At 34.8% G+C, this 23,085-nt stretch overlaps 1 protein-coding gene across 1 annotated transcript in view; it reads left to right on the top strand.

The window, feature by feature from the left end:
• LOC142347998 (uncharacterized) overlaps positions 1-23,085 on the top strand; it is a 39,446-nt gene that overhangs the window by 2,952 nt on the left and 13,409 nt on the right. The window contains exons 3-11 of the mRNA XM_075399162.1: positions 761-869; positions 1,067-1,165; positions 4,332-4,463; positions 4,747-4,874; positions 10,449-10,555; positions 11,074-11,273; positions 15,499-15,890; positions 20,595-20,858; positions 21,253-21,504. Coding sequence (XP_075255277.1) covers positions 761-869; positions 1,067-1,165; positions 4,332-4,463; positions 4,747-4,874; positions 10,449-10,555; positions 11,074-11,273; positions 15,499-15,890; positions 20,595-20,858; positions 21,253-21,504 — 1,683 coding nt within the window. The remainder of the gene's footprint in view (positions 1-760; positions 870-1,066; positions 1,166-4,331; positions 4,464-4,746; positions 4,875-10,448; positions 10,556-11,073; positions 11,274-15,498; positions 15,891-20,594; positions 20,859-21,252; positions 21,505-23,085) is intronic.

Below are 23,085 nucleotides of genomic sequence, written 5' to 3'. Positions count from 1 at the left end.
TTCACTTTGGCGTCATTTGAAAACCAATGGGACTTGTTATCAAGGAGAATTATATTAAACGACAACAAAAAACGCAAAAATTTACCGCTCACAAAGTAATTAAGAAAACGCACATTGTCCAAGATATAAAATAAGCATATCTTTAATATAGGATCAAAGATATGCTTATTTCTGCAGTTGAGGAAGCCTCATGCTCCCCTATTCTCACATCTTTTAGCGGTCTTTCTTTATTGTGTAATTGCCAAAGCTGCAACAAATAACTCTTTGTCGAAACCCATAAATTGAAAAAATTTTAATTTTTTGAAATTAAATATCTAAGATATTTAATTTCAAAATTAAATCAAAGATATTTAATTTCAAAAAATTAAAATTTTTCAATTTATGGGTTTCGACAAAGAAACTTGATATGATGATTGGATGATTCCTTTAGCTGGAAAACATTCTGCAAAAACCCTGAGATCAAATTTTTATCACAGGTTTTTCAGCAGCCAATTTTTGATTCAGCCAGCTATGTTTTACCATTGTTTTCCCTGTATTTTTTCTTTTTTACGTAATCCAAATGACCTCCTTCACAATTTTGAATTGTTTCCGGATCATAGTCAATAGCCCGTTTAGTCTAACCAAAATTGGATGTATCCGCACATCCCCCCCCCCCCCCCCCCCAATTCAACTCGTTTCATTGGTTTTTGAAGAACACTATCAACGTGAGTTGGAACCCTTAATGAAGATATTTGCCTCGTTTGAGAGCAGTTTGTTTCAGATTTGCATTCCAATACAACCCGGCGTTCCAACCCCGTGCAATAGTGGTGTTGGGGTGCATTAGCAGGACCGCAACTGATATGGACATTCGAGCACTCTTGCAGATACTGGTTGGCAATATTTAATTTTTCACTTGTTCAAACATTAGCTGCTTTTCTTTATCAAACCAATGAAGTACAAGACGCTTTGCATCGCGCAAAATTGTGACAGAAGATCATGAGACTGAGATCAATAGCAAGTCATGGCCATTAGAAAGAAACTTGCGGCTGTGGTATATATTTGCCCTAAATGTTCATTTTTGTTTCAGACCAAAGTGTCAATTACGAAGGACGACATTGATTTGATTGAGGCCATCATCATATGTCTCACTAGAGTGCAGTCTTTCCTGCCTGCTGACTTCTCACTGGTGATGCAATATATTTTTAGCTCATTGATCTGACATAAAAAGAGATTTATAATCAAAGTGTTTGTATATGCCTTGCCTTGTCTTCGTGTACTTTTTTCATCTTTGCATTACAAGATATGTATTGTATTGCTTTTTTTCGATCAATCCAGGCATGGATTGTTTTGTCAATGCTCAATAGCTGCGCAGTGATTGCTAATTTTAATCTCATCATGGTTTTTATTTTTTAATTGCCCCGACGCATTGAGCATTATTGGTCTCACCGAGGCTTCGAAAGGATTCAAACCGGAGTATTAGTGGAGCGTATTTTTAATCGAAAGTTTGATTTGGTGGCGATAACTGTTTAGCATGTGAAGAAGTGTTAAGATCAAACTACTGAACAAATTGAAGAGCAGAGAAAAAGAAATTGTGGTTTTTATTGTTTACTGTTTTAATAATTACTCATTTTGAAGATACGTTGTGTCCATGTTTTCATAATGTGTTGTTTTTGGATGATTCTTAAAACACGAGTTCATTGAAAACGATTTTTTAATTGCTTTTAAATTTGTTCAGTTTTGCGCATATGGGGTTATGGCTTTGTTTGTCTGGTTATTAGTCAATTCATTTATTTGATTGTATTTTTGGACTTGTCCTGTTATGTTTTTTGGATCTCTCCCCCTCCTCCCCCAGCTTCTGCCCCCAGCTTAGTGGGTGCATATTATTTGCACCCCTCGTGCGAACGTGCCGTATTTTTTTTCAAAGTAATTCACTATATAATGACACGTGCTCAGTAACTTGGGGTGCATAACGTACGGGGGGCCTAATCGGAAAAAAATCCGTTCTTTAATTCGTTTTTAAACCTTTTATTGGTTTTACATGAGTCGCCACTTTTTTCATGTTAGACCACTGACTCACATCACTCACTGTTTTAATGGAATGGAGTTTAGAATTTAACAGCAAACTTTTGCAAATACAGACCAAGTTTAAAAGCGAAATCAGAAGAAACTCGTTAAACCAATAGAGCCAGGGCATTGAGATTTAGTATTTAAGAACTTAGTGCATTCAGTTATCAAAGTTGTTTGTTAATTGCTCTCATACGAAGTTTGTAGCAATTATATTAGTCCTGTCGGTCTTTTTTATGCGATTTTTCGCTTGACCAATTTTTTGTCTGACGCTTTTGACTTTTCGTCCTCAAAAACGGGATAAGCAGGTAGCTCCCAGCGGGCATTAAGTGCTTTTAGAGCCTTTCAGCTCTGTTTCAGCTCAAACTGTTTTGGAGAGTTATACTTATGGTGTGAAGGGCGCAAGAGAGGTTGAAGACATCCCCGCTGTTGACCTTCTGCCCTTATTGCCTCACCCCCCCACCGCGCTGTTGCCCCCCACCCCTGTTGCCCCCACCCTCCCTCTCCATCAGCCCCCCCCCCCCACCGTGGCTACGTTCGAACAACCGATCGCTAAAAACAGGCAATTTTATAATAATAACAGTTTTTTCAAGCTTTTCGAAAGTTTTTGTTATTTTTTAAGTTTTTTCGGCCCTAGGTGTCAATGTTTTCTGCCTCTAGGTTTTAATAATTGGTTACTGCATAGTGGTAGTGGAATGATTTCAACATTTTAACATCACGAGTTTCAGCATTTTTTGACATTTGTTTTTCATTATTCAAGTTTTTTTTAGACCCAGGGGCCAGAAAACCTCCTTAAGGCTTTAATAATAAGTCACTTCAATTTTTTTTGGCCATGGAATAAATTTAAGTTTTTTATTGTCACAAATTTTAACAATTTTTCGATGAAATTTTCAATTTTTTTCAAGTTTTTTGAAAATTTTTGTTGGTTTTTAGGTTTCTGCCGCTTCCAGAGCCGAGGAATCTCCTCTAGGTTTTGACCATAGGTTACTGTACAGTTTCTAAACGTAATGGAATGTTTTTCAAGTTTTCAATACCACGATTTTTAGCATTTTTTTTTTACAAAACATGCAATTTTTGTTTCAATTTTTTTTGACATTTATTGTCATTATCCAGGTTTTTAAGCCTAACAATAAATCTCCCATAGGTTTGATAGTAAGGTACCAGAAAATGTTTTTTGGGCATGGATTAATTTTCAACTTTTATAACAAATTTTAGCAGTTATTTATGCAACTTGCAATTTTTTTTAAATTTTTTCGAAATTTTTGGTCATTTTTTAGGTTTCTTCAGTCTCAAGAGCCACTAAATGTCCTTTAGGATTTGATTATAGGTTACTGCATAGCTTCTAGATGTAATGGAATGTTTTTCAAGATTTTAATATCGGCAATTTTAAAAAAGTATTTGCATTTTTTCAAGTTTTTGATTGTTTTTGAATTTTTTTAAGCATTTTTCCTGCACCAGGGTCCTAGGGACCTCCTCCAAGTTTTGATGATAAGTTTTCGCTCAGATTTTTTAGAGTTGATGGAATGGTTTTCATTTTTTTTAATGACTCCAGCTTTAGCGATTTTTTGGTAAAATTTAATTTTTTTCAAATTTTTGGAAAATTATTATCATGTTCCAAGTTTATGGACCTTTATGAGCTAGTGAAATCATTTAAAGCTTGAGATAGGGATACTGGATAGTCTCTTGAGACAATGAAGATGTTTTGAAGTTTAAATATCTCGAGTTTTAGCAGGATTTTGTTAAAATTTGCTATTGTTTTCAAAATTTTTGAAAGTTTATCGTTCTCAAATTTAGAGGCTTAACTCTCCATATTTATCTACTCTAATGAAACTGCAGACTAAATTAGAAAAACTTTTGACACAGAAGAGAATTGAGTTGTCAATTTTTGTCTTAGTTTTCTCTTACTGTTTGAATCTCAACCTAGGTCAGTGAGGTCAACGGCGGCTATATTCCGGCAATCTGCTGGCTGGCCATGTCAATTTTTGCTTGATGTTATGATTTTGTGCTGAAACACTTCAACGTGCTTTTTCTTTTTTAAATGTAGGTTTGTTTTGCGATTTCATGGTTATCGGTCCTCGGTTCTTAGTTATGTTGCTTAGATCTTGTTTATTGATACCCATGCAAAGATGTGCCATGTCAAGATCTCGGCAAGATTTATCATGTTTCAGCGTGATTCTTATAAATGTATATCAAATTCTGTTTGTTTAATTTTTTGACCACCAAAGATTTAAGTCTTCAACTAAAAGTTTCAATTCTAATGTAATGTTGATTGAACTCTTTGTTCTCAGGTGCACCAAAGCCTGTTCTGGGTGGCTGTAGCTGTGATGCAACTGGACGATATTGGATTGTACAGTGCTGGACTCAGTCTCATGGAGATGAACTTGACCACTCTCGACGCCTTCGGGCTATTCTCCAACAAGGTAGCTAACTCAAACAAATCAGAGGTTGCTTTCATGGTAGAATTGGGCGCTCAAAACACCAACAAGTTCGCTTCACAAATAAAAAAAGTATTTTTGAATATAGAAAGCAAAGGACATTTTCATCAGAAATTTTAAGTAAACCCAGAGCTACAAAGAACCAGAAAGTTAAACTTTTGTTATTCTTATAGCGCCAATCCGCTTTAAATACAACAATTTGACAAAATATAATCGGCTGATTTTGGAATTAGTGGTCTAGAAATGGAGGTATTGTTCTTTTAATCAGACTCCAGACGAGGTGTACTCGGACCTGCACCCTGTAATGGAGTGGCACTTCAAACAGATAGAACACACAGTAGGACTCAGCTTCAGAAACAACTTCCACTTTGCTCTAGTTGCACACCTGCTCAAAGGGTTACTAAAACTTTTTTAACATTACTTACCAAAAATTTTGTAGACGAGTGTAGAAGCATTACGAGCCATAACACCCCAACCAAATAAGGTTGCGGAATTGGTCCATTTTACCTCTTTAATTTCACAAAACTTATCTTTATACATGTAAAAAGGGCCTTTACAGTGTTGGATATTGCGACAAAGGAACGATTAAACTAATTGGTAAATATACCATGTCTGTCCTTTGTAGCCAATTTCTAAAATTTAGCGCAATCTTATTTTAAGGTAGGGGCGGTAGCGCATTATGTACAAGCACTTGTCCTTTTGTTCCGCAAAAACTTAACAAGATATTGATTAGACATGAAATAAAACCCAATTACTAGATTATTAATAGCCGCCCTCATCTTCTCAGCCGGCTATTATAGCGCTCCTATTTTTTTTAAAATTCAAAGAATTTGAATTGTATTGGGGCGCTGTCTTTTTTTGTTACGACTCGAAGAGGAGTATTGGAGAAGTCCTTTTTTTTAATCACTTTAGTTGGAGTGAATTTTGAAGCAGGAAATGAAACGCGTGAAAAATTTTAGAGTGGTTTGGGTGCCGAACAAAAGTGAAGAGGGGAGCGAAAAGAGAGTGGTTTTTTGTTCATTCCGCTGTTTTCGAGAGAGCGAGAAATTGAGGTGTGAAAAAATTTCTGTAAGCGAGCGAAATTTTGTGTTCACGTGCGGCTTTTTAAAACCGTTTTTTTGTTATTTTTTTGGTTTAGAAGTCTTATTATTATACTGTGTGATTTTTAAGGTTCCTTTAATAGTGGTTTGTAGGTTTTTGGTCATTAATAAGAATTTTATACCATTATGCTGGTTTTTCAGCTATTTTGCTGAATTTTAGGCAAATTATAAGCAATTTTTTGCGTTTTGTCTTGTTATATTGGTTTGTATGGGCTTTGAATAGACGCATGTTAGGTACTGAGTCTTTAGATACCAAGTGATTACATTTTCTTAGGTTTTAAACGATTTTTTCGTTCAGAAAAATGACAATAAACTGAAACATTTTTAATTATTCTCCTTAATTTTTTGCTGTTTTTCGCTTTTTTTTCTAAACGTAGAGAAGTTTCTTAGCCTATTCGGTTTTCCTATTGTTTTGGAAGTTTTCAGTTTTCTTTTTGCTCCATTTAACGTTTTTTGGCTCTATGTGCTCTTGTGAAATCAAAAAAGCTTATTTTTTTCTAAGATTTCTTTCAAGTTGTTTTTATATGGTTTGTGTTCTTCAAGTTTTTATCGCATTTAGGGATACCTATAATCCAATTTAGTTGTTTTTGATGCTTGTTGATGATTTTGTTTCAGTTTTGAGTCATTTTATTAAAGATAAATGAGTAATTTTTATGAAGATTTCCGCGAATTTTTGTGATTTTTTTTGAATTTTTGCTGAAATCTTCTGATTCTGCTTTTTGCTAGTTTTTAGTATTCTAGCTTTTGATAGGAACTTTTCTAGAGGTTTTAGAGCACTTTTCAATGACAGATATTACTAACTTTTCTTAATCTCTTTCCTTTTTTTAATCAATTTTATTGGAGTGATTTTTGAAGCGGGAAATGAAACGCGTAGAAAAATTTGGAGTGATTTTGGCGTTGAAAAAATCTGTAGAGCCGAGAAAAAAGGGAGTGGTATTTGTTAATTCAGCTGTTTTTGAGAGAGCAAGAAACTGATGTCTGAAAAAATTTTCTCTAATTGAGCGAATTTTTTTTTCACGTGCGGCTTATAAATGCAGTTTTTTCCAACTTTTGATGGTTATGAAGTTTGATTATGATATTGTATTAGTTTTAGGTTACTGAAGTTTTAGGATATTATATTGATAAGAATTGAAGTGTTCAAGTGGTTAATTTGAGTTTACTGCTAATTTGGAGGATTTTGATCAGTTTTGCTGATTTTAAGACAAAATGTAATGGTTTTTTGCCTGTTATTTTTTGTTTTAATGCTTTAAGTGGGAATCGAATAAAAGCTTGTTACTTAAGATATTTTTGGTTACTGGTTGACTAAAGTTCTCTTGGTACGAATTTTTTTTTCTTGGGAAATTTAGTAGAAAAATTGAGAAATTTTAAACCATTTTTCTTATTTTTTGGAGTTTTTCTCTTTTTTTAAATCTGAGAAGATTCTTAGCCTATTATGACTTGCCCATTGTTTTGCGAACTTTTCATAGCTCTAAGTGCAAAGGAAATTTACTCGGTTTTATGCTTCCTTGTACTATTAAAAAACTCTTTTTCTAGTTTTTTTTGTTCAATTTGTTTTCGAATGCCGTTTCTATACTTCCTTATTTTTTATGGCATTTGTGGAGGTTCAGTGTTCACAAAAGTTGTTCTATTTATTAAGTCATAAGTACGGGCAATTTTATCCTTCGAGTCGTTTCCGGAATTCTTCCGGCTATGTTTTTTTTAAGATCCGTTCACACATTTTCATGATTTTTGAAGTCAAATTGGAGTGGTGATTTCGGTCACGCGGAAACAGGAAATGGAGCGAAAAAGCGAGTGGTTTTGCGGCGTGAATTTTTTTCGCTCTAATTTTAAAGTAGAGTGAGAAAACGGTGTTTGAACAAAAATTCGCTTTCTCGCTAGTGGTTTTTTGTTCACATGCGGCAATTTCACTCTGATTTTCACTGTTTTTTCGATTTTTTGGATCGGATTTTTTTCTAAATGGTTTTCCCAATCCATTCACAGCTCATTCTAGGCCTAGTTTTTTTCTTTGAATTGAATTTTCATTTCTCGCTAGTTGTTTTTTTGTTCACATGCGGCATTTTGACATTGATTTTCTGTTTTTTTTTTCTTATTTTTTGATCTGATTTTTTCAAAATGGTTTTCTCCAATCACTCATAGTCCATTCTTGGTCTAGTTTTTCTGTTTAGTCTGTGAAGGGCGGTTCTTATAGGTTGAAGACCCCCTCCCAACTGTTGACCCCCCCCCACTATTGTCCCCCACCCCCCACCGCACTGTTGACCCCCCCACCCGACTGTTGCCACCCCCATCAGCACCTCCCCCATGAATAGTTACTGACGAACAACCGGTCGCTAAACACACGCAAATTTATACAAATTTTCACAATTTTTTTCAAGCTTTTTGAAAATTTTTGTCTTTTTTGTAAAACTTATGCCAAATTTTTGAGTTATACCAACCCTAGATGTCAAGGAACCCACTCTATGGTTTGATAATAGGTTACTGCGCAGTTTCTAGTTGTAATAGAATGGTTTCAACATTTCAACTTTGCGAATTTTTGCAATTTTTTGAAAAAACTTGCAAATTTTTACAAGGTTTTTGAAATTTTTTGTCGGTTTTTAGGTTTATTCAGCCTCAAGAGCTAAGGAGCCTCCTCTAGGGTTTGATGATAGATTACTGTATAGTTTCTAGACGTAATGGATTTTTAAAGATTTTTCCATCAGGAATTTTAGCTTTTTTTTGAAAAAAATAGCATTTTTTTTTAATTTTAACATTTATTGTCATTATTCAAGATTTTTCAGCCTCAGGGTTCAGAAAACCTGCTTAATAGTTTTCCCAATCCAATCACAGCTCATTCTGGACCTAGTTTTTTGTTAAAATCAAAATTACATATCCCACTATTGGTTTTTTTGTTCTCCCTTGCAGCATTTTGACATTCATTTTGTTTTTTTTTTGTTTTTTCATCTGATTTTTTCTAGAAATGGTTTTCCCAATTCACTCATTGTCCTTTCTAGGTCTAGTTGTTTGTTAAGTCAATGAAAATTCTTTGTATTGTACGTTAGGACTTGTCCTGCTATGTTTTTTTTACTTCGTCGAACTTTTTTTCGCTTTACCATTTTGCCGCTTTTTCTACCTTTTGCGTGAAATCTTTTTGACTTCTCTAGGCTAGTTTCTCTCTTCTTTCATTCTGCTAAACGGGAATTTGAACATCAGTTGCTCAGCAAAGCAATTCAAAATGAACAGAGTCAGTATAAAAAATTGAAGTCAGAAATAGAAACGGGATAAACCCATAAAGCCCAATTTTAGATGCCCGCTATTTGAACGTCGTTCCTATAAGTCTTAGTTACCATCGCTTATGCTTTTTGCTATTGATAGTAGCCCCTGTAGCCTCTCTAAGAAACAGAAGTATGTTCAACTATGAAATTCCGTCAAAACAAATCTGACTTAAATAATGTTTTTGTACAAAAATCTTTTTTTTTCAATGTCTTCTATTCTTTCAATCACAATCATGGTTATTGGAATCAACGGCGGCTATTTTCCGGCAATCTGACGGCTATGTTTTCATAAAAGTCCATCGTATTTTAAAAATCGGGAGCTCAAATGACTAATTTTTGATTTACCCCTACTCAAATCTTGACTCGTGAGCAATTTTGGTGTCTCAAGGATATTTATTAACGAATTTCACAGTAACAAGTTTTGAGGCTCATTGCACTTCTTTTTTTGGGAAAACTGTGGAAAAATATTGATTCTTATATTTTTGAAAAAATGCTTTTAATTGGATAATTATTTCATTGCGGTACGAGCTTCAATACCTGTTTCAAAAAAAGAAATAGTTACAAAGAATGTGGCTGGCATTTTCTGTAACTATTGTGGACGCCTAATGTGGATAGCGCTCAAAGTAGGCGTAAGTATTTTCCACTGGGCAATTAAGTAGCCTAAAATGGAAAATACTTCCAAAGAAATGTGATCAATAATTACGTTTAGCGGTAAAGGCATTTCACAAATTTTCAATCTTTTTTAAATTGAAGCGAATTAGGGCAATTAAGGTAAGTCCACCAAATTTTCAATGGAATTATTTTTTTGCAAAGAGAGCATAATATGTGCTGCATTATATTACACACATTTAAGTGCCCGTAATGGAAGTGTTCTCCACATTTAGAACATGGCTGTCAAATTCAGAATTCATCTAAATATTTTAATTGTCCACAATTTTGGGGCTGATTGATAAGTTTCGCAAACGAGAAAAGAAAGAACAATAATAAATCTTCCTCATTAATTGCAGAAGAAACCCTCGTTTTTATTCCAAGTCAAATATGTATCAATGATTGTGGAATAGCCCTTCATTTCTTTCTTATCTTAAGTTTTCATGTTTTGTGAATTATGGGTCCTGTGTTTGTCATTTATATTCTCGGTGCTAGTTTGTGAAATCTAGTTATTTTTCGAGCCAATTCACTTAAAAGCGAATTCGGCTCCTTTTAAATTTGTGGTGATTTTGCTTCCAGTCCTTGAAAACGCAATATGTCAAATAAAGTGAAATCTAATTACGGCAATTCTGCGGAATGCGCTTCGAAAATTATTTTGCGGCGGAAATTAGATTCCACTTTTCAAGTTCCTGTCTAGAAATGGATAAAAACACTGACTGATTTTTCCATATAGGGCACCGCCTTTTCATCCGCAAAGTTTATAACTACGTTTCACGCGTACAATGTATTAAGATAGGGAATCTGAGTTATAAAGGGAGTAAATTTACTCAAACGTTTTTACCGGTAGACGCTCGTAATGAGCACAGTCATGTAACCTGCTTTCATTGTGAATATAGATGTGGCAAAGAGACAAAAATATTGAGAATAAATTTGAACAGCTGCTATTTGCTCAGTTAATGTATCGCCTTGTTCAGATTCCGACATCCGCACCCTGATGTGGTGAACAGGACCCAGTTAGTTCTGGATATGATGCTCACTCTCATATCCAAACTGAAGAGCCAACGAAGAACCAGCTTACAGGGTAGGTGAATCAACTCTGCGGCTAACGTAGCATATTCCGTTTAAAACAGTGTGTCGAAAAATTGATATTGAGATTTCTCAATTGACACAGAGATGATATCATCTATGAAAAGATAGAGTCTGCGTTTCAGAACTAAATGCATTTTAAATGCTTCCAAAAAAGTATGTAAAAGAGCGATTGAAACAGGTTCAGCGATTTAAAACAGGTTTTTAAAATGCTTTAAAAATGAAGGTTCTATTCTAAAATCTTCTGTGAAAAGCAAGCTTTAAAACTTCACCAGTATTTTTTTAGAAATGAATCGTTAGAAATATTCGAGTTAGTTCTATTTAGATCGTAGACGCTTATCTTGCAAGAGTCCGACAAAAGAGATGAATATCTTACAACAAGACGATTATCTGGCAAGATGTTGTAAGAGCGGTTGCAAGGTTAAAAGTTATTTGACTAGCTTCTTTGCAAGATGACCGTCGACGATAGACTGGGGATTTAGAAAATTAAATTTTTATTTGTTTCTCCTTCAGGATCTCACAGCGGAAACAGTTCCAACCAACCAAGCTCGCCAATAAACAACATGTCAGCTAACATCTCGCCCCCTAATGTCAACAATAGCAACAGTGGTGGAGGCAATAGCATTAGTGAGCGTACAGCTGGTCAGCAAACGACTGGGAATAACAGCTCTGTTTACGGAAGTCAAGGTCACGCGGATGGGGCAAGAAACCAAGTAAGGGTATTTTTTTTATAGCTGCGAAGCTGTAAGCTGAGCGAAGCTATATTGCGGTGCTCTTGGTTTTTTACAATTCAAAGAATTTGAATTGTATTGGGGCGCTGTCTTGTTTTTAAGATCTGTTCACACACTTTCATGATCTTTGAAGTCAAATTGGAGTAGTGATTTTGGTCACGCCGAAACAGGAAGTGGAGCGAAAAAACGAGTGGTTTTACGGCGTGAATTTTTTTTTGCTCTAATTTTAAAGTAGAGTGAGAATACGGTGTTTGAACAAAAATTCGCTTTATCGGTAGTGGTTTTTTGTTCACATGCGGCAATTTCACTTTGATTTTTACTGTTTTTTTGATTTTTTGGATTGGATTTTTTTCTAAATGGTTTTTCCAATCCATTCATAGTCCCTTCTAGGGCTGGTTTTTTGTTTAGTCAATGAAAATTCTTTGAATTGTACGTCAGGACTTGTCCTGCTATGTTTTTTTTGTTTCGTCGTCTGACGCTCTTTTTTCGTTTTACATTTGTTCACACAGCAAAGCTGAAAAAGTCAAATTTTCTGATTGACTTTTTCCTCTCTTTAAAGGCATTTGCGCGCGTGACGTCATTTCCCACTCGCTTTAGCAAAAGTTTTTAGGTTATCTGCGTGATTAGATTTTGATCATACGTGACTTACCTAACTCAATAATATGACTTTTGCACTTTGAAACTTAAGTTTAATTTGAATTTGTTGAAGGTCAAAAGAACTCATTTGTGCAGTAAAGGTCCCTAATAAGAGGCTTCTGCGGAATGAATTTTAACAAGCTTTATTAATTTATCGCTGAATGTTTTTTACCTAGTTTTTTTGAGCGGCGTCGATTTTTTTTCAATTTAGATCTGTATCTGTTTCTATCTCTTATATGGCACGCAGGTCTATTCTTTCGCAGCTATTCCGGCAATCTGCCGGCTATGTTTTATCAAATAATGAGAAAAGGGGCTATTCAAAATGAATTTCAATAGAAATTCAGTGCTTCTGCTGATATGTTCTTCTCTATTGTTAGCGCGTGGTTTTATGATTTTTAATAGCCGCGTCAGCAATTCCAGGCGGCTATTATAGCGCTCCTAATTTTTTTTACAATTCAAAGAATTTGAATTGTATTGGGGCGCTGTCTTTTTTTATAGCAGCGAAGCTGTAAGCTGAGCGAAGCTATATTGCGGTGTTCTTGTTTTTTTTGTTTCGTCGTCTGACGCTCTTTTTTCGTTTTACATTTGTTCACACATCAAAGCTGAAAAACTCAAATTTTCTGAATGACTTCTTCCTCTCACTAACGGCATTTGCGCGCGTGACGTCATTTCTCACTCGCTTTAGCCAAAGTGTTTAGGTCATTTGCATGATTAGATTTTGATAAAATGACTTTTGCACTTTAAAACTTAAAGTTTAAATTGAATTTGTTTAAGGTCAAAGGAACTCATATGTGCAGTAAAGGTCCCTAATAAGAGGCTTCTGTGGAATGATTTTAACAAGCTTTATTAATTTATTGTTGAATGTTTTTTACCTAATTTTTTTCAGCCGCGTCAATTTTTTTCTCAATTTAGACCTGTATCTGTTTCTATCTCTACTATATGGCACACAGGTCTATTCTTTTGCAGCTATTCCGGCAATCTACGGGCTATGTTTTAAGATCTGTTCAAACATTTTCATGATTTTTGAAGTCAAATTGGAGTAGTGATTTTGGTCACGCCGAACGAGGAAATGGAGCGAAAAAACGGGTAGTTTTTAGGAGTTTTTTTCGCTCTTATTTTAAAAGAGGTGTGAGGAAACGGTGTTTGAACAAAAACTTGCTTTAACGCTAGGGGTTTTTTTGTTCTCGCTAGCGGCATTTTGACGTTGGTTTTCTGTTTTTTTAATAGCCGCCCTCATCTTCTCAGTCGGCTATTATAGCGCTCCTAATTTTTTTTTTACTTCGTCGAACTTTTTTTTGCTTTACCATTTTGCCGCTTTTTCAGCATTTTGCGTGATATCTTTTTGACTTCTCTAGGCTAGTTTCTCTCTTCTCACATTCTGCTTAAAGTGAATTTGAACATCACTTGCTCAGCAAAGCAATTCAAAATGAACAGAGTCAGAATAAAAAATTGAAGTCAGAAAAAGAAACGAGATAAACCCATAAAGCCCAATTTTAGATGCCCGCTTTTTGAACGTCGTTCCTATAAGTCTTAGTTACCATCTCTTATGCTTATTGGTATTGATAGTAGCCCGTGTAGCCTCTCTCTGAGAAACAGAAGTATGGTAAACTACGATATGCCATCAAAATAAATCGGACTCAAAATTGTTTTTGTACAAAAATCTTTTTTTTCGATATCTTCTATTCTTTCAATCCCAATCAAGCTTATTGGAATCAACGGCGGCTATTTTCCGGCAATCTGCCGGTTATGTTTGTAATTCTTTTCCAGTTTTTTGAATTTCTTAGTCTGAGGTTGAAGTTTTTAAAAGTTGATGAAGGTCTTTTGTCAGAGAAAATTACTTGTTATGACCATTTTATGAGCTATATGTTTTGGTACTGCAAAAAAACACGCGAAGTGATACTAATTTTCGCAATTTTGTTTGACAATTTTTGTTATTATTTGAGTTTTTCCAGCCTCAGGGGCCAGGGATACTCCTTTAATGTTTGATGATATGAAACTGCATAGTGTTAAGTAACAATGGAATGGTTTTCAACAATTTAGGGCCTCGAATTTTAGCATTTTTTAAATCTGCTATTTTTTTAAGTTCTCCTGAAATTTTTGTCAATATATTTGTCCATTCTCAATTGCTAGAAAACCTATTCCACGGTCTGATAAAAATTTACTCCAAAGTTGTTAGTGTGAATGGAATTGTTTTCGACAATTTAAGATTTCAAAATTTGCAATTTTTTGATAAAATTTTCAGTTTTTTGAAGTATTTTTGTCTTCTGTTGAGTTTTTCCAGCCCCAGGGAATATCCTTTTTGGTTTTATAATAAGACACTTCATAGTTTCTAGTAACAAGGGAATGGCTTTCTTCAACATTTGAATGTCTCCATTTTTAGAGTTTTTTTATTTTTTTGATAAATTCTGCAATTTTTTTTTAAAGTTTTCCTAAATTTTTTTGTCAAATTTTGATGTTTGTCCTTTCTCATGCGCCAGAAAACCTTTTTCATGGCTACAGAAATAGTTGTGAAGATATTAATATCACCACTTTCAGAAACATTTTTATAATCGATCTACAAGGGCCAATGAATTTTTTTTTCAGATATATTCCTAGAACGATTTCAGAGACAAAAATGGGTTTGAGAATTTTTTTTTTGAAATAGGTATATTCAAATTCATCAAACTTTGCCTTCGGGGTGAAAGCTTCAATAGTTTTAGCAACAGTATATTTTTGTTTAGTTTAATTGATTGTTCGAGGTTCTCATTTTTTTTAGATGATTTTGTGTTTTGGCTGGCAATTTTCAATTGATCTGCTGGTCAGGTAGATCACTCCTAGGTTTTTTATTCAATTCTTTGGATTGTATTTCAGGACTTGTCCTGCTATTTTCGTTCTATGTCAAGTCTTTTGTTTGGTCAATGAAATTTCTTTGAATTGTACGGCAGGACCTGTCCTGCTATGTTTTTTTTACTTCGTCTAACAGATTTTTGTTTCGTCTTACCCTGACTTCTTGGAATTGACTTTTTCAACAACTTCACTTCATTGACTTCTCCTGTTTTGCAGTTAAAATGCGTGTTCGTGACGTCATTTCTGCTTTTAGGTCAATTGCGTGACTTACCTCACTCAAAAAACTGATTTCTGAACTCACTTATGGAACTTTAAATTTTATGAACATTTACTAATTAAAGGTCAATAGTGCATCTAATTAGTGCCAAACTGATATGCCCTAATTCCTGAGTAATAGATTCTTGAGTTTTAATATCGAATATTATTTTTGAAAAAGCTCCATTAGGGCTTTTTCCTTGTAGAGTAAATGTGTTTCATAAAAATGACAGTCCGAATCTAACCCAAAAAGTCGAGTGGTTTGTTAAAAAGCTAGTGGTCGATCTGTCAATCCTATTTCTTTAGTTGTCTAAACAAGCGTCTATCGCGGCTGTTTTCCGGCAATCTGCCGGCTATGTTTATCAATACTGGCTTTTTTGAGTCTCAGATTTCAACGCCTAATAGTTGAACTAGATGAGTATATTAGGGCATTCCCTTGTTCACGTTTCCTAATCTTTGTTTTATATGGTTCCAAATTTTGCCGTTTTAGGCAGAGCAAAGCAGATTAAATGGCTCGAATGGATCAACACAGAACAACTTACAACAGAACATTGACAAATTTAACGTATGTCGTGAAAACATTGCATATTTAGCCGCTCTTTTGCCTGTTTCATCTGAAGTACAGGCTAGACTCAAGTTGCGATACAAAAACTATAGAGTGTCGTCTTTTGCAAATCCAGCACTTAGTTCTTGGAGCTTTGATGCCGGAGGAACGATTTCGCCAGGTGGCCTGGGGTTTCTTGGATCTGGGTATGATGCGACAAGCGATGCAGTCGTGCCAAATCAGAATGAAGATAGACCACCCACTGACCGATCAGATGTCCCCGGACAGTTCATGACAAGACGAGTCATGCCAAATGAAAGAAATCCATTCTCGACCATGTAAATGCTAAAACTTTTTTCACCTAATTGATTCTACAATTGATAATTATGAAAATACAGTTCCCAGCTGAAAATTTAATGTTCCAATTCACAAAGTGGTGGGGGAGGAGCTATATGCTCATTGGTTTTTTGTTGAGACAATTTTGGCCGATCTATATTTATCATAAGTAGAAAGGTGCAAGTGGTATCATTAGAAAACCTCTCAGGCTTCGAATATTGTAACTAGAGGTTTTTCGAACATTTTCTATTTCGGAGTGTTTAAAATTCTGTGAACATTTCGCGCTAATTTTATTCACTTTTGGGAGGCTTCGCTGAAATTTAGATAATTGTTGCCAAATGATGTTAGAACTTAGCGCTGTTACAGAATTCTCCCTTTTCCCCAATCGTCAATGGTTGATAAGCTTTCTTGTGCATCTTTATTTATTATAAGTTTTGTCTATTTTTGCGATAGTTAAGCGGAATTTCGCATAATTTGGCATCAATTCACTTATTCTGATTCAAGCTGAGCGTTAGCTATCTTTCTGTGATCTTGTTTTTGTAAAATTCAAGAGTTTGGTTTCCATTGGGGGAAAGATCTGTTGGCACATTTTGATGATTTTTGGATTCAATTTGTGATTTGTGTGTCTGTTTGTGTTGATTTTGGTCGAGAAAAAGCGGATTTGGAGCAAGCAAAAAGGTGAGTCGTTATGCGGTATGAAATGTTATCACAGTTTTTAAGTAGTGAGAAAACAGTTTGTGAGCAAAATGTCACTTTCTCGATAACGTTTTTTTTTGTTCAAGCGCGGCTCTTTGATTCTTGTTTCATGATTTTTTCTTGGACTCTTCCTGTTGCTTTCTCTTGTTGCTTTCCCGGACTCTTCCTGTTGCATTTTGTTTCGTTTGTTTTTAGTATTAGATTTCATGGCAATGAAAACTTCAAAACAGTAGTTTTGTTCATCCTTTCATGTCGTTTTCCAACGGCTTTTATGTAGGTAAATTCATTTGTTAATCTCATAAACAGTGAGTTTTATCTGAAATGCGTGATGACATTTTTGATCCTAAATGTTTTCTAGCCCACTAGAGGTCTTCTGTACAATGAAAGCATAACTATCAAAGTATCGCTCAAAATACTGTAAGCACTTTCAAGGATTTTTAAGAATTATATATATATATTAAAAATTCCAGATTCGTTGATTAAACTTTGGACTATTTTTCTTTCAATTTTCTGCTTCCTCATTTTTTGTCAAGCCCATTTGATTGTACGCCAAAAAATTCACAGAGTTACAAATTTTTTGGAGACTTTGATTTTGTATGTTGACATAATTTGTTTCTTCATTCTGTATAGTTCAGTTTGATATAACAGGAGCCTTTTTAAGCTAAAACTTGAAAGTTATTAGTTTTACTAGTAGCACTTCTTTGTCTTTGGTCCCGTGGTTCTATTTAACTAAGGGTCTCAATAGTCTGTTTCGCGGCTATTGTTCGGCAACCTACCGGCTGTTTTTGATGCCGTGCTTTATCATTGTTCCGACCCCACTTGTGGGGGGTGGAAATATATACTCAAATGGGTTTTTTTTGTTCAGACAATTTTGGTCGATCGATATATTCATCGTAGAGAAATGTGAGTGATATCATTAAAAAGCTCGTCCAGCGTAGAATTCAAAATTAAAAAGATTTTTTGAATTTCGTTTTTTTCGAGGAGTTATCGAGGATTGGAGTTTCATGTGAACACGGGATATTTGGCATGATTTTGTTCACTTTTAGTGAAATTTTTCTTCAAACTAAGATTTTTTCTTTAAAAAATAGTTTTTCAAAATTACATTTCACGCCACAAAATGAATCAATTTTGTCTTTCTAATAGACTAAAGGCAATAAAAAGACCAGTTCTGGTCTCATAGGGAAGTTCACTTTAAAAAAATTTGAATTCTATTTGAGAGCTTTTTTTAGAGAATTTTTCAATTTTTTTTTGTTTTTCTTAGTCTCCTAGAGATTAGTCACTTTTCATATCTTGTTTGCTTTTATTATGAACCAACCACATTTACAGTCAAATGAAGCCCAATGAACAAAAAAATTTGTTTTCAAGGAATTGCTCATATTTTTCTGGCTTCGACTCTTAGTTTTCGTAATTTTAATTGAAATTTTGATTTTTTTTGAAGTTTTACTAATTTTTTGGAGTCTTATGAAATAGACTCATTTACCAAAGGTGCAATATATTCCGTAATGAGCATTATGTGAACCTAACTAATGCTTTGAGTGGACAGCTAATGACTGTTAAGACTTTAAAAATAAATTTTCGAAAAAAACTTTTTAACATTAACCTATCTTCACATATTTTCCGTGAACTGTAAGTCATTGTCAGTGATGAACAGGACCCCATCTTTCCTATAGTAACCAAAATTTTTCTGGTTAGCGGTTTTTCTTCTAACTATTGGTTATATGACTTCAATGCAACAAGATGTCAAAAAACTTTTAAAATTTTTTTTTAGATATTTTCGTATTACTGGTTCCTTTTGAAATCTTATCGAATTATCCTGATATTGGTGAATCCCATTGGCTTAGAGAAGACGTTTAATTGATCATAGATTGAGTTCTCAGAGAACAGCTAATGGTTTCAATGGCTTCGACACTTTCTTCCCGCAATTTTCTACTGAATTTTTGGTTTTTGCTTGTTTTGTTGTTGTTTTTATAGTCAGAAGTCTTATTGTGACGTCTTATTGATTATCTATGCATAATAAACAGCATTGCCCTCACATCAGGAGATATCTGAGCGTATTTACAAGTTCTGTTGAAATCTATTGAACTTAATGGCTGTTAAAACTTAAAAAAGAAATTTTCGAATTTTTTTGAACATTGAATAATCTTACTTTTTTCGTTAATTTTTAGTCATTCCCAGTATTGACAGGCCTCATTTTTGCTACTGCAACCTAAATCTAATTTGGTTAGCTTGTTTATATTCTACCGGTTAGTTTTACGGCTTCAGTGCCACGAGTTTTTTTTTTTAAAAAAAAGTTTTGGATATTTTTTTTCTTGTTTTTGGTTCCTTTTCAAATCCTATCACATTATCCTAATACTGAGAGTTCCCATTGTCTTAGGGAAGAGGTTAAACGGATCATAGATAAAGTTATCAGAGAAGAGCTTATGGTTTAAACTGCTTCGACACTTTCTCTCTCTTTTCTACTGAATTTTTGGTTTTTGCCTGTAATTGTTGTTGTTTTTATAGTCATTGACTTGATGTAATGTCTTATTGGTTACTTAAGAATGACAAGCATCCTTGTTGTCCAATCGAGGCATAAGTAAGCTTCCGTTGAAAGCTATTGATTTTAATGGCGTTGATACTCCGGGTTTCCTCAAAAATTTGGTGGTTCCAATGTATTTGTTCACATTCGTTGATTTTTTGATGTCATATTCTTAAAAAGGAAGAATTCCATTTCTGTTAAAAAATTTTTTGAAAATAGAAAGGTTTCTAATGAAAACTCATTTATTAATGCCTTCGATACTTCTCGCTCAATTTTTTTCTTGAATTTGTTTCTTTTGCCCGTTTTTTGTTCCTTACGTAGCCGTAAATGTCAGAAACGGTCTCATAAGCTTGTAATTTAGGATTGAATAAATGACGCTACCCGCAGCAGTCAGTTTATAGCGAATAGTCTGAAAGTCTATGATATCATACATTTTCAAATACTTTTCAAATTTTTCAGTTTTTGATGCTCTTTTCGTCAACTTGTAACTTATTTTCATCATTGAGAGATCCCATCTTGTCCCCATTTTCTTGTATTACAAACATAAATATATATCTTTTGATATTAAGACGTCACTGATGTTTTGTTTGTTGGACAAAAAGCGTTTTCATAAATGTTTTTAGAGGTCAGGTTTTGTGTTTCTTTTCTTCTTCTTTCACCACAATCGCGTAATAACAGATCCCAATGGTTTTCAAATGTGGCCCAAGTGAACTTATTCAATCTCAATAACAATTGGTTTAAAAATACAATATTCAGATGATTGCTATTAATTTTAATGGTATCAATAATTTTTGTTTTCGCAAATCGTTTGTAATTTTTCGAGTTTTTCTGCATCTTTAGTCCTTTTCTATGGCCGAGTCTAGCCAAAAACAAGTTTTCTTGGTTTTGTTATGATTTTTTAGTATATTTATCAAGGATTGTTTTGTTAAAAGCTAATTTCTTGGTTTAAAAATTGTTGATTAATTTTTGAATTTCGCCTCATCATCCGTTCTCTTTGTCGACTTGTTGCCTAGTCTCAATAATGAAAATTTCCGTCTGTTTCATAGTTAGGAAAAAGTAAATTTGTGCAGTTAAGGTTTTATCTGACTGCATTTTGACGTTGTTACTAGGTGTTTTCAAATTTAGACATTGAGTTTTTGCCGTGAAATTTTTGTTTTTGCTTATTTTGTTGTTTTTTTTTCTCTAAGTCTGTTTAATGGCAGATCTCGTTGGCGCTGTAATGGGGCATGGCATTTTGTAATTCAATTAGTAGTTAGGTTGTGTAACGATTTTTTATGACATCTATTTTTTTACATCTTCATTTTGGTTGACAATTAAGTCAAAAATGTAGATGAGCTCGGGTTGGAACATCATGTGCGAACGCACATTAACGAGCCTTCTTGTCTGATCTAGATAGCTTATCGGTTTTTTTTTGTTATTTATATTGTTCTCTTGTTTAATCAAATTGATACAATTGCGTTTATTTCATCATTTAAATCGGTCCTTTTCTCAGGTCCAACCATCACAGATCGCACAATGTGTTGCCCCCTCCCCACTACCACTACACCTCTGGTAGTGGATCTGGAATGTCTGCCAGCAGTGCTGCCACGTCTGCTAGGCGACACCTCTCCTCATCTCTGCATACAACTATGTCCCTGTTGCCTCCCTTCTTTGCCATGGGAGGGGAGAGTCATGGGCATGGGGGAGGCAGTGGTACCAGTGGGGGGAGAAGGTTCATGATGTCGGGAGGCGGAGGAATGCGAGGGTTTGGTGACAGGTAATATCTGCCTTCTTGGTGATTCTTTTACTTCGGCAATTTTTCAAAAATGTGAGAGTATAAAAATAGCATTTTGTTTCAGACAATTTTTCATTTCCGTAGCACTATGCAACGAATATATAGTTTTCAATTTTGTAAACGGTTTTAATTTGTTGGAAAACGCGTTAGCTTTGAGTTTTTCCTCGACAGTGGACTTTGAAGATCTTGTTCAAGATATAATTTGAACTCATTTTATTTAATATTCAATTCAAATCTTAAAGCTGCAGCCAAAATTTAGGTTAATTGCTGTATTTTGTACCAATATGTCTGATATTTGTCGTCATCGTCTTAAATACGTAGAATACTTCCACTATTATGACAAGGTATAACAAATGAAGTTTAAATTTATTTTCAGATCCCACATCAGCAGTCATCGGATCAGATCAAACGCATTGCAGACGATGGCATTTGCTCCTACAAATGGAACCATTGCGGAACTGCCAACTTCGGGTGAACTCACTCCTACCACTGCCAATTCGCCAACTATGAACACTTCCCCCGAAATCAACCCTAGATCGGGTGGGACTGGAGCAACTGAAAGAGGTCAAGTTGGCTCGGGGATCGTTGGAACTGTGGCCAGTCAGAATGAAGGATCTACTAATGATCAGCAAGTGTTTTTATCCTTATATTTTTACATGTTATGAGTTGTTCGGGGTTGTTATGCATGCCGTATCCTAATGAGTTGATCAATTTTGATATTACCATATTCCAGCCATACGGAATGAATCAGGCTCATTGTGAGTTACGCAACTCATCAAAGAATTACCATCAAAATTTCAGGGAATTCGTTAACCAAGATAGTCGGCTGAAGAAGACAGCTGCAGCGCACAAACCAAAGGTCAAAAAAAGAGCAACGTTCGAAAACAGTCGCTTACTAATTCATGAACTGAATTGAAACTGTTGCACTGCTTACGTAAAAATCATGGCCAAATTCGCGTTCGAATCTGAAATTTGTTCAATTACTGAACAAAAAATGCGAAACATTCTTACTTATTTCCATAAAAAACTTATTGAAAAAGACGACCAAATAGTTTCTCTGACTAACCAAGTTACCGAACTGGAATCCAGAGTGATTCAATTGGAGCGGTATAGTTCCAAAGACACAGTTATTATAAATAACCCCCCTCTGCAACCTGGTAACGCCAACATAACGGATCAAATTCTATTTTTCTTTAACAAATGCTTGAATTATTCGATGTCTCCGGACGCAATCAAAGCCTGTCATCCCTTGGGTATTTGGAAAGGTAACACCCCCCTGCGGTAATTGTCAAATTTATTTACTACAACGACAGAATTGAATTATACAATCGTCGACCAATGCTCGCAAATTTTAGGAACCCACTAAATGGTAAACCCGTATATATGAAAGAACGTCTCCCCCAACATGATTTGGCTATTCAAAAGCGCGCTAACGAGCTGGATTTGGTCACCACGACCTACAACTGTAGAGTAAAACTGTTTTTAAAAACTGAGAATGGGCGTGTAACACAACCTGTTGATAGTGTTAAAGCAGTTGAAGATCTTGAATCACGGGCAATCAAGAAAATATCTCCTAATCAACGCAACCAAGCCAACAACTGGAATACTAACCAATTGTCAAATCAGCGACGAAACAAACGACCTGGCGATGTAATTGAAATTGATAATTTTGACGATATCTATCATATGGGAGCAACACCAGCTGGAAAAAAACTTAATGACAACAATGCTCCACCCAATAGATGATTGTCCAAACATTAAATAACGCGGCTTAAAAAACAGGCGCAGTGTACACTTCCTTTTCGACTTCGTGTTTTCGTAACAGTTTTAATATCAAGTAATTGGACAATCATCTATTACTTGGAAATGGAAAAACACTCGAAAGCGCTTTTGTTTATAAACGTGCATTCCCTAAGATCCCATCATGACCAACTGTGCTGTCAACTAGAAACCCTCAAAACCAATTCAGCTGTAATAGCTGTATGCGAAACCTGGCTCATTGATAACGATCCCATAGATATGTATTTCATAACAGGGTATCAACCATTGATAGTAAAAAATAGAAACGACAAAAGAGGAGGAGGCGTTGGCTTTTTTGTACGAGAAGATTGTAAGATAATATCTAATTTCTTTTTTGAAGAAAATCTGGAACATCTACTCCTATCTATAGAGAGCGGAAAAAAGCGAATAAATTTCTGTGTTCTACACA

The sequence above is a fragment of the Convolutriloba macropyga genome, chromosome 10 (genome assembly GCF_964194025.1).
Source record: "Convolutriloba macropyga chromosome 10, txConMacr16.3, whole genome shotgun sequence".
NCBI classification, from domain to species: Eukaryota; Metazoa; Xenacoelomorpha; order Acoela; family Convolutidae; genus Convolutriloba; species Convolutriloba macropyga.
Note: the sequence above shows the minus strand (reverse complement) of the source record. Positions and strands in the feature narration are given on the sequence as shown.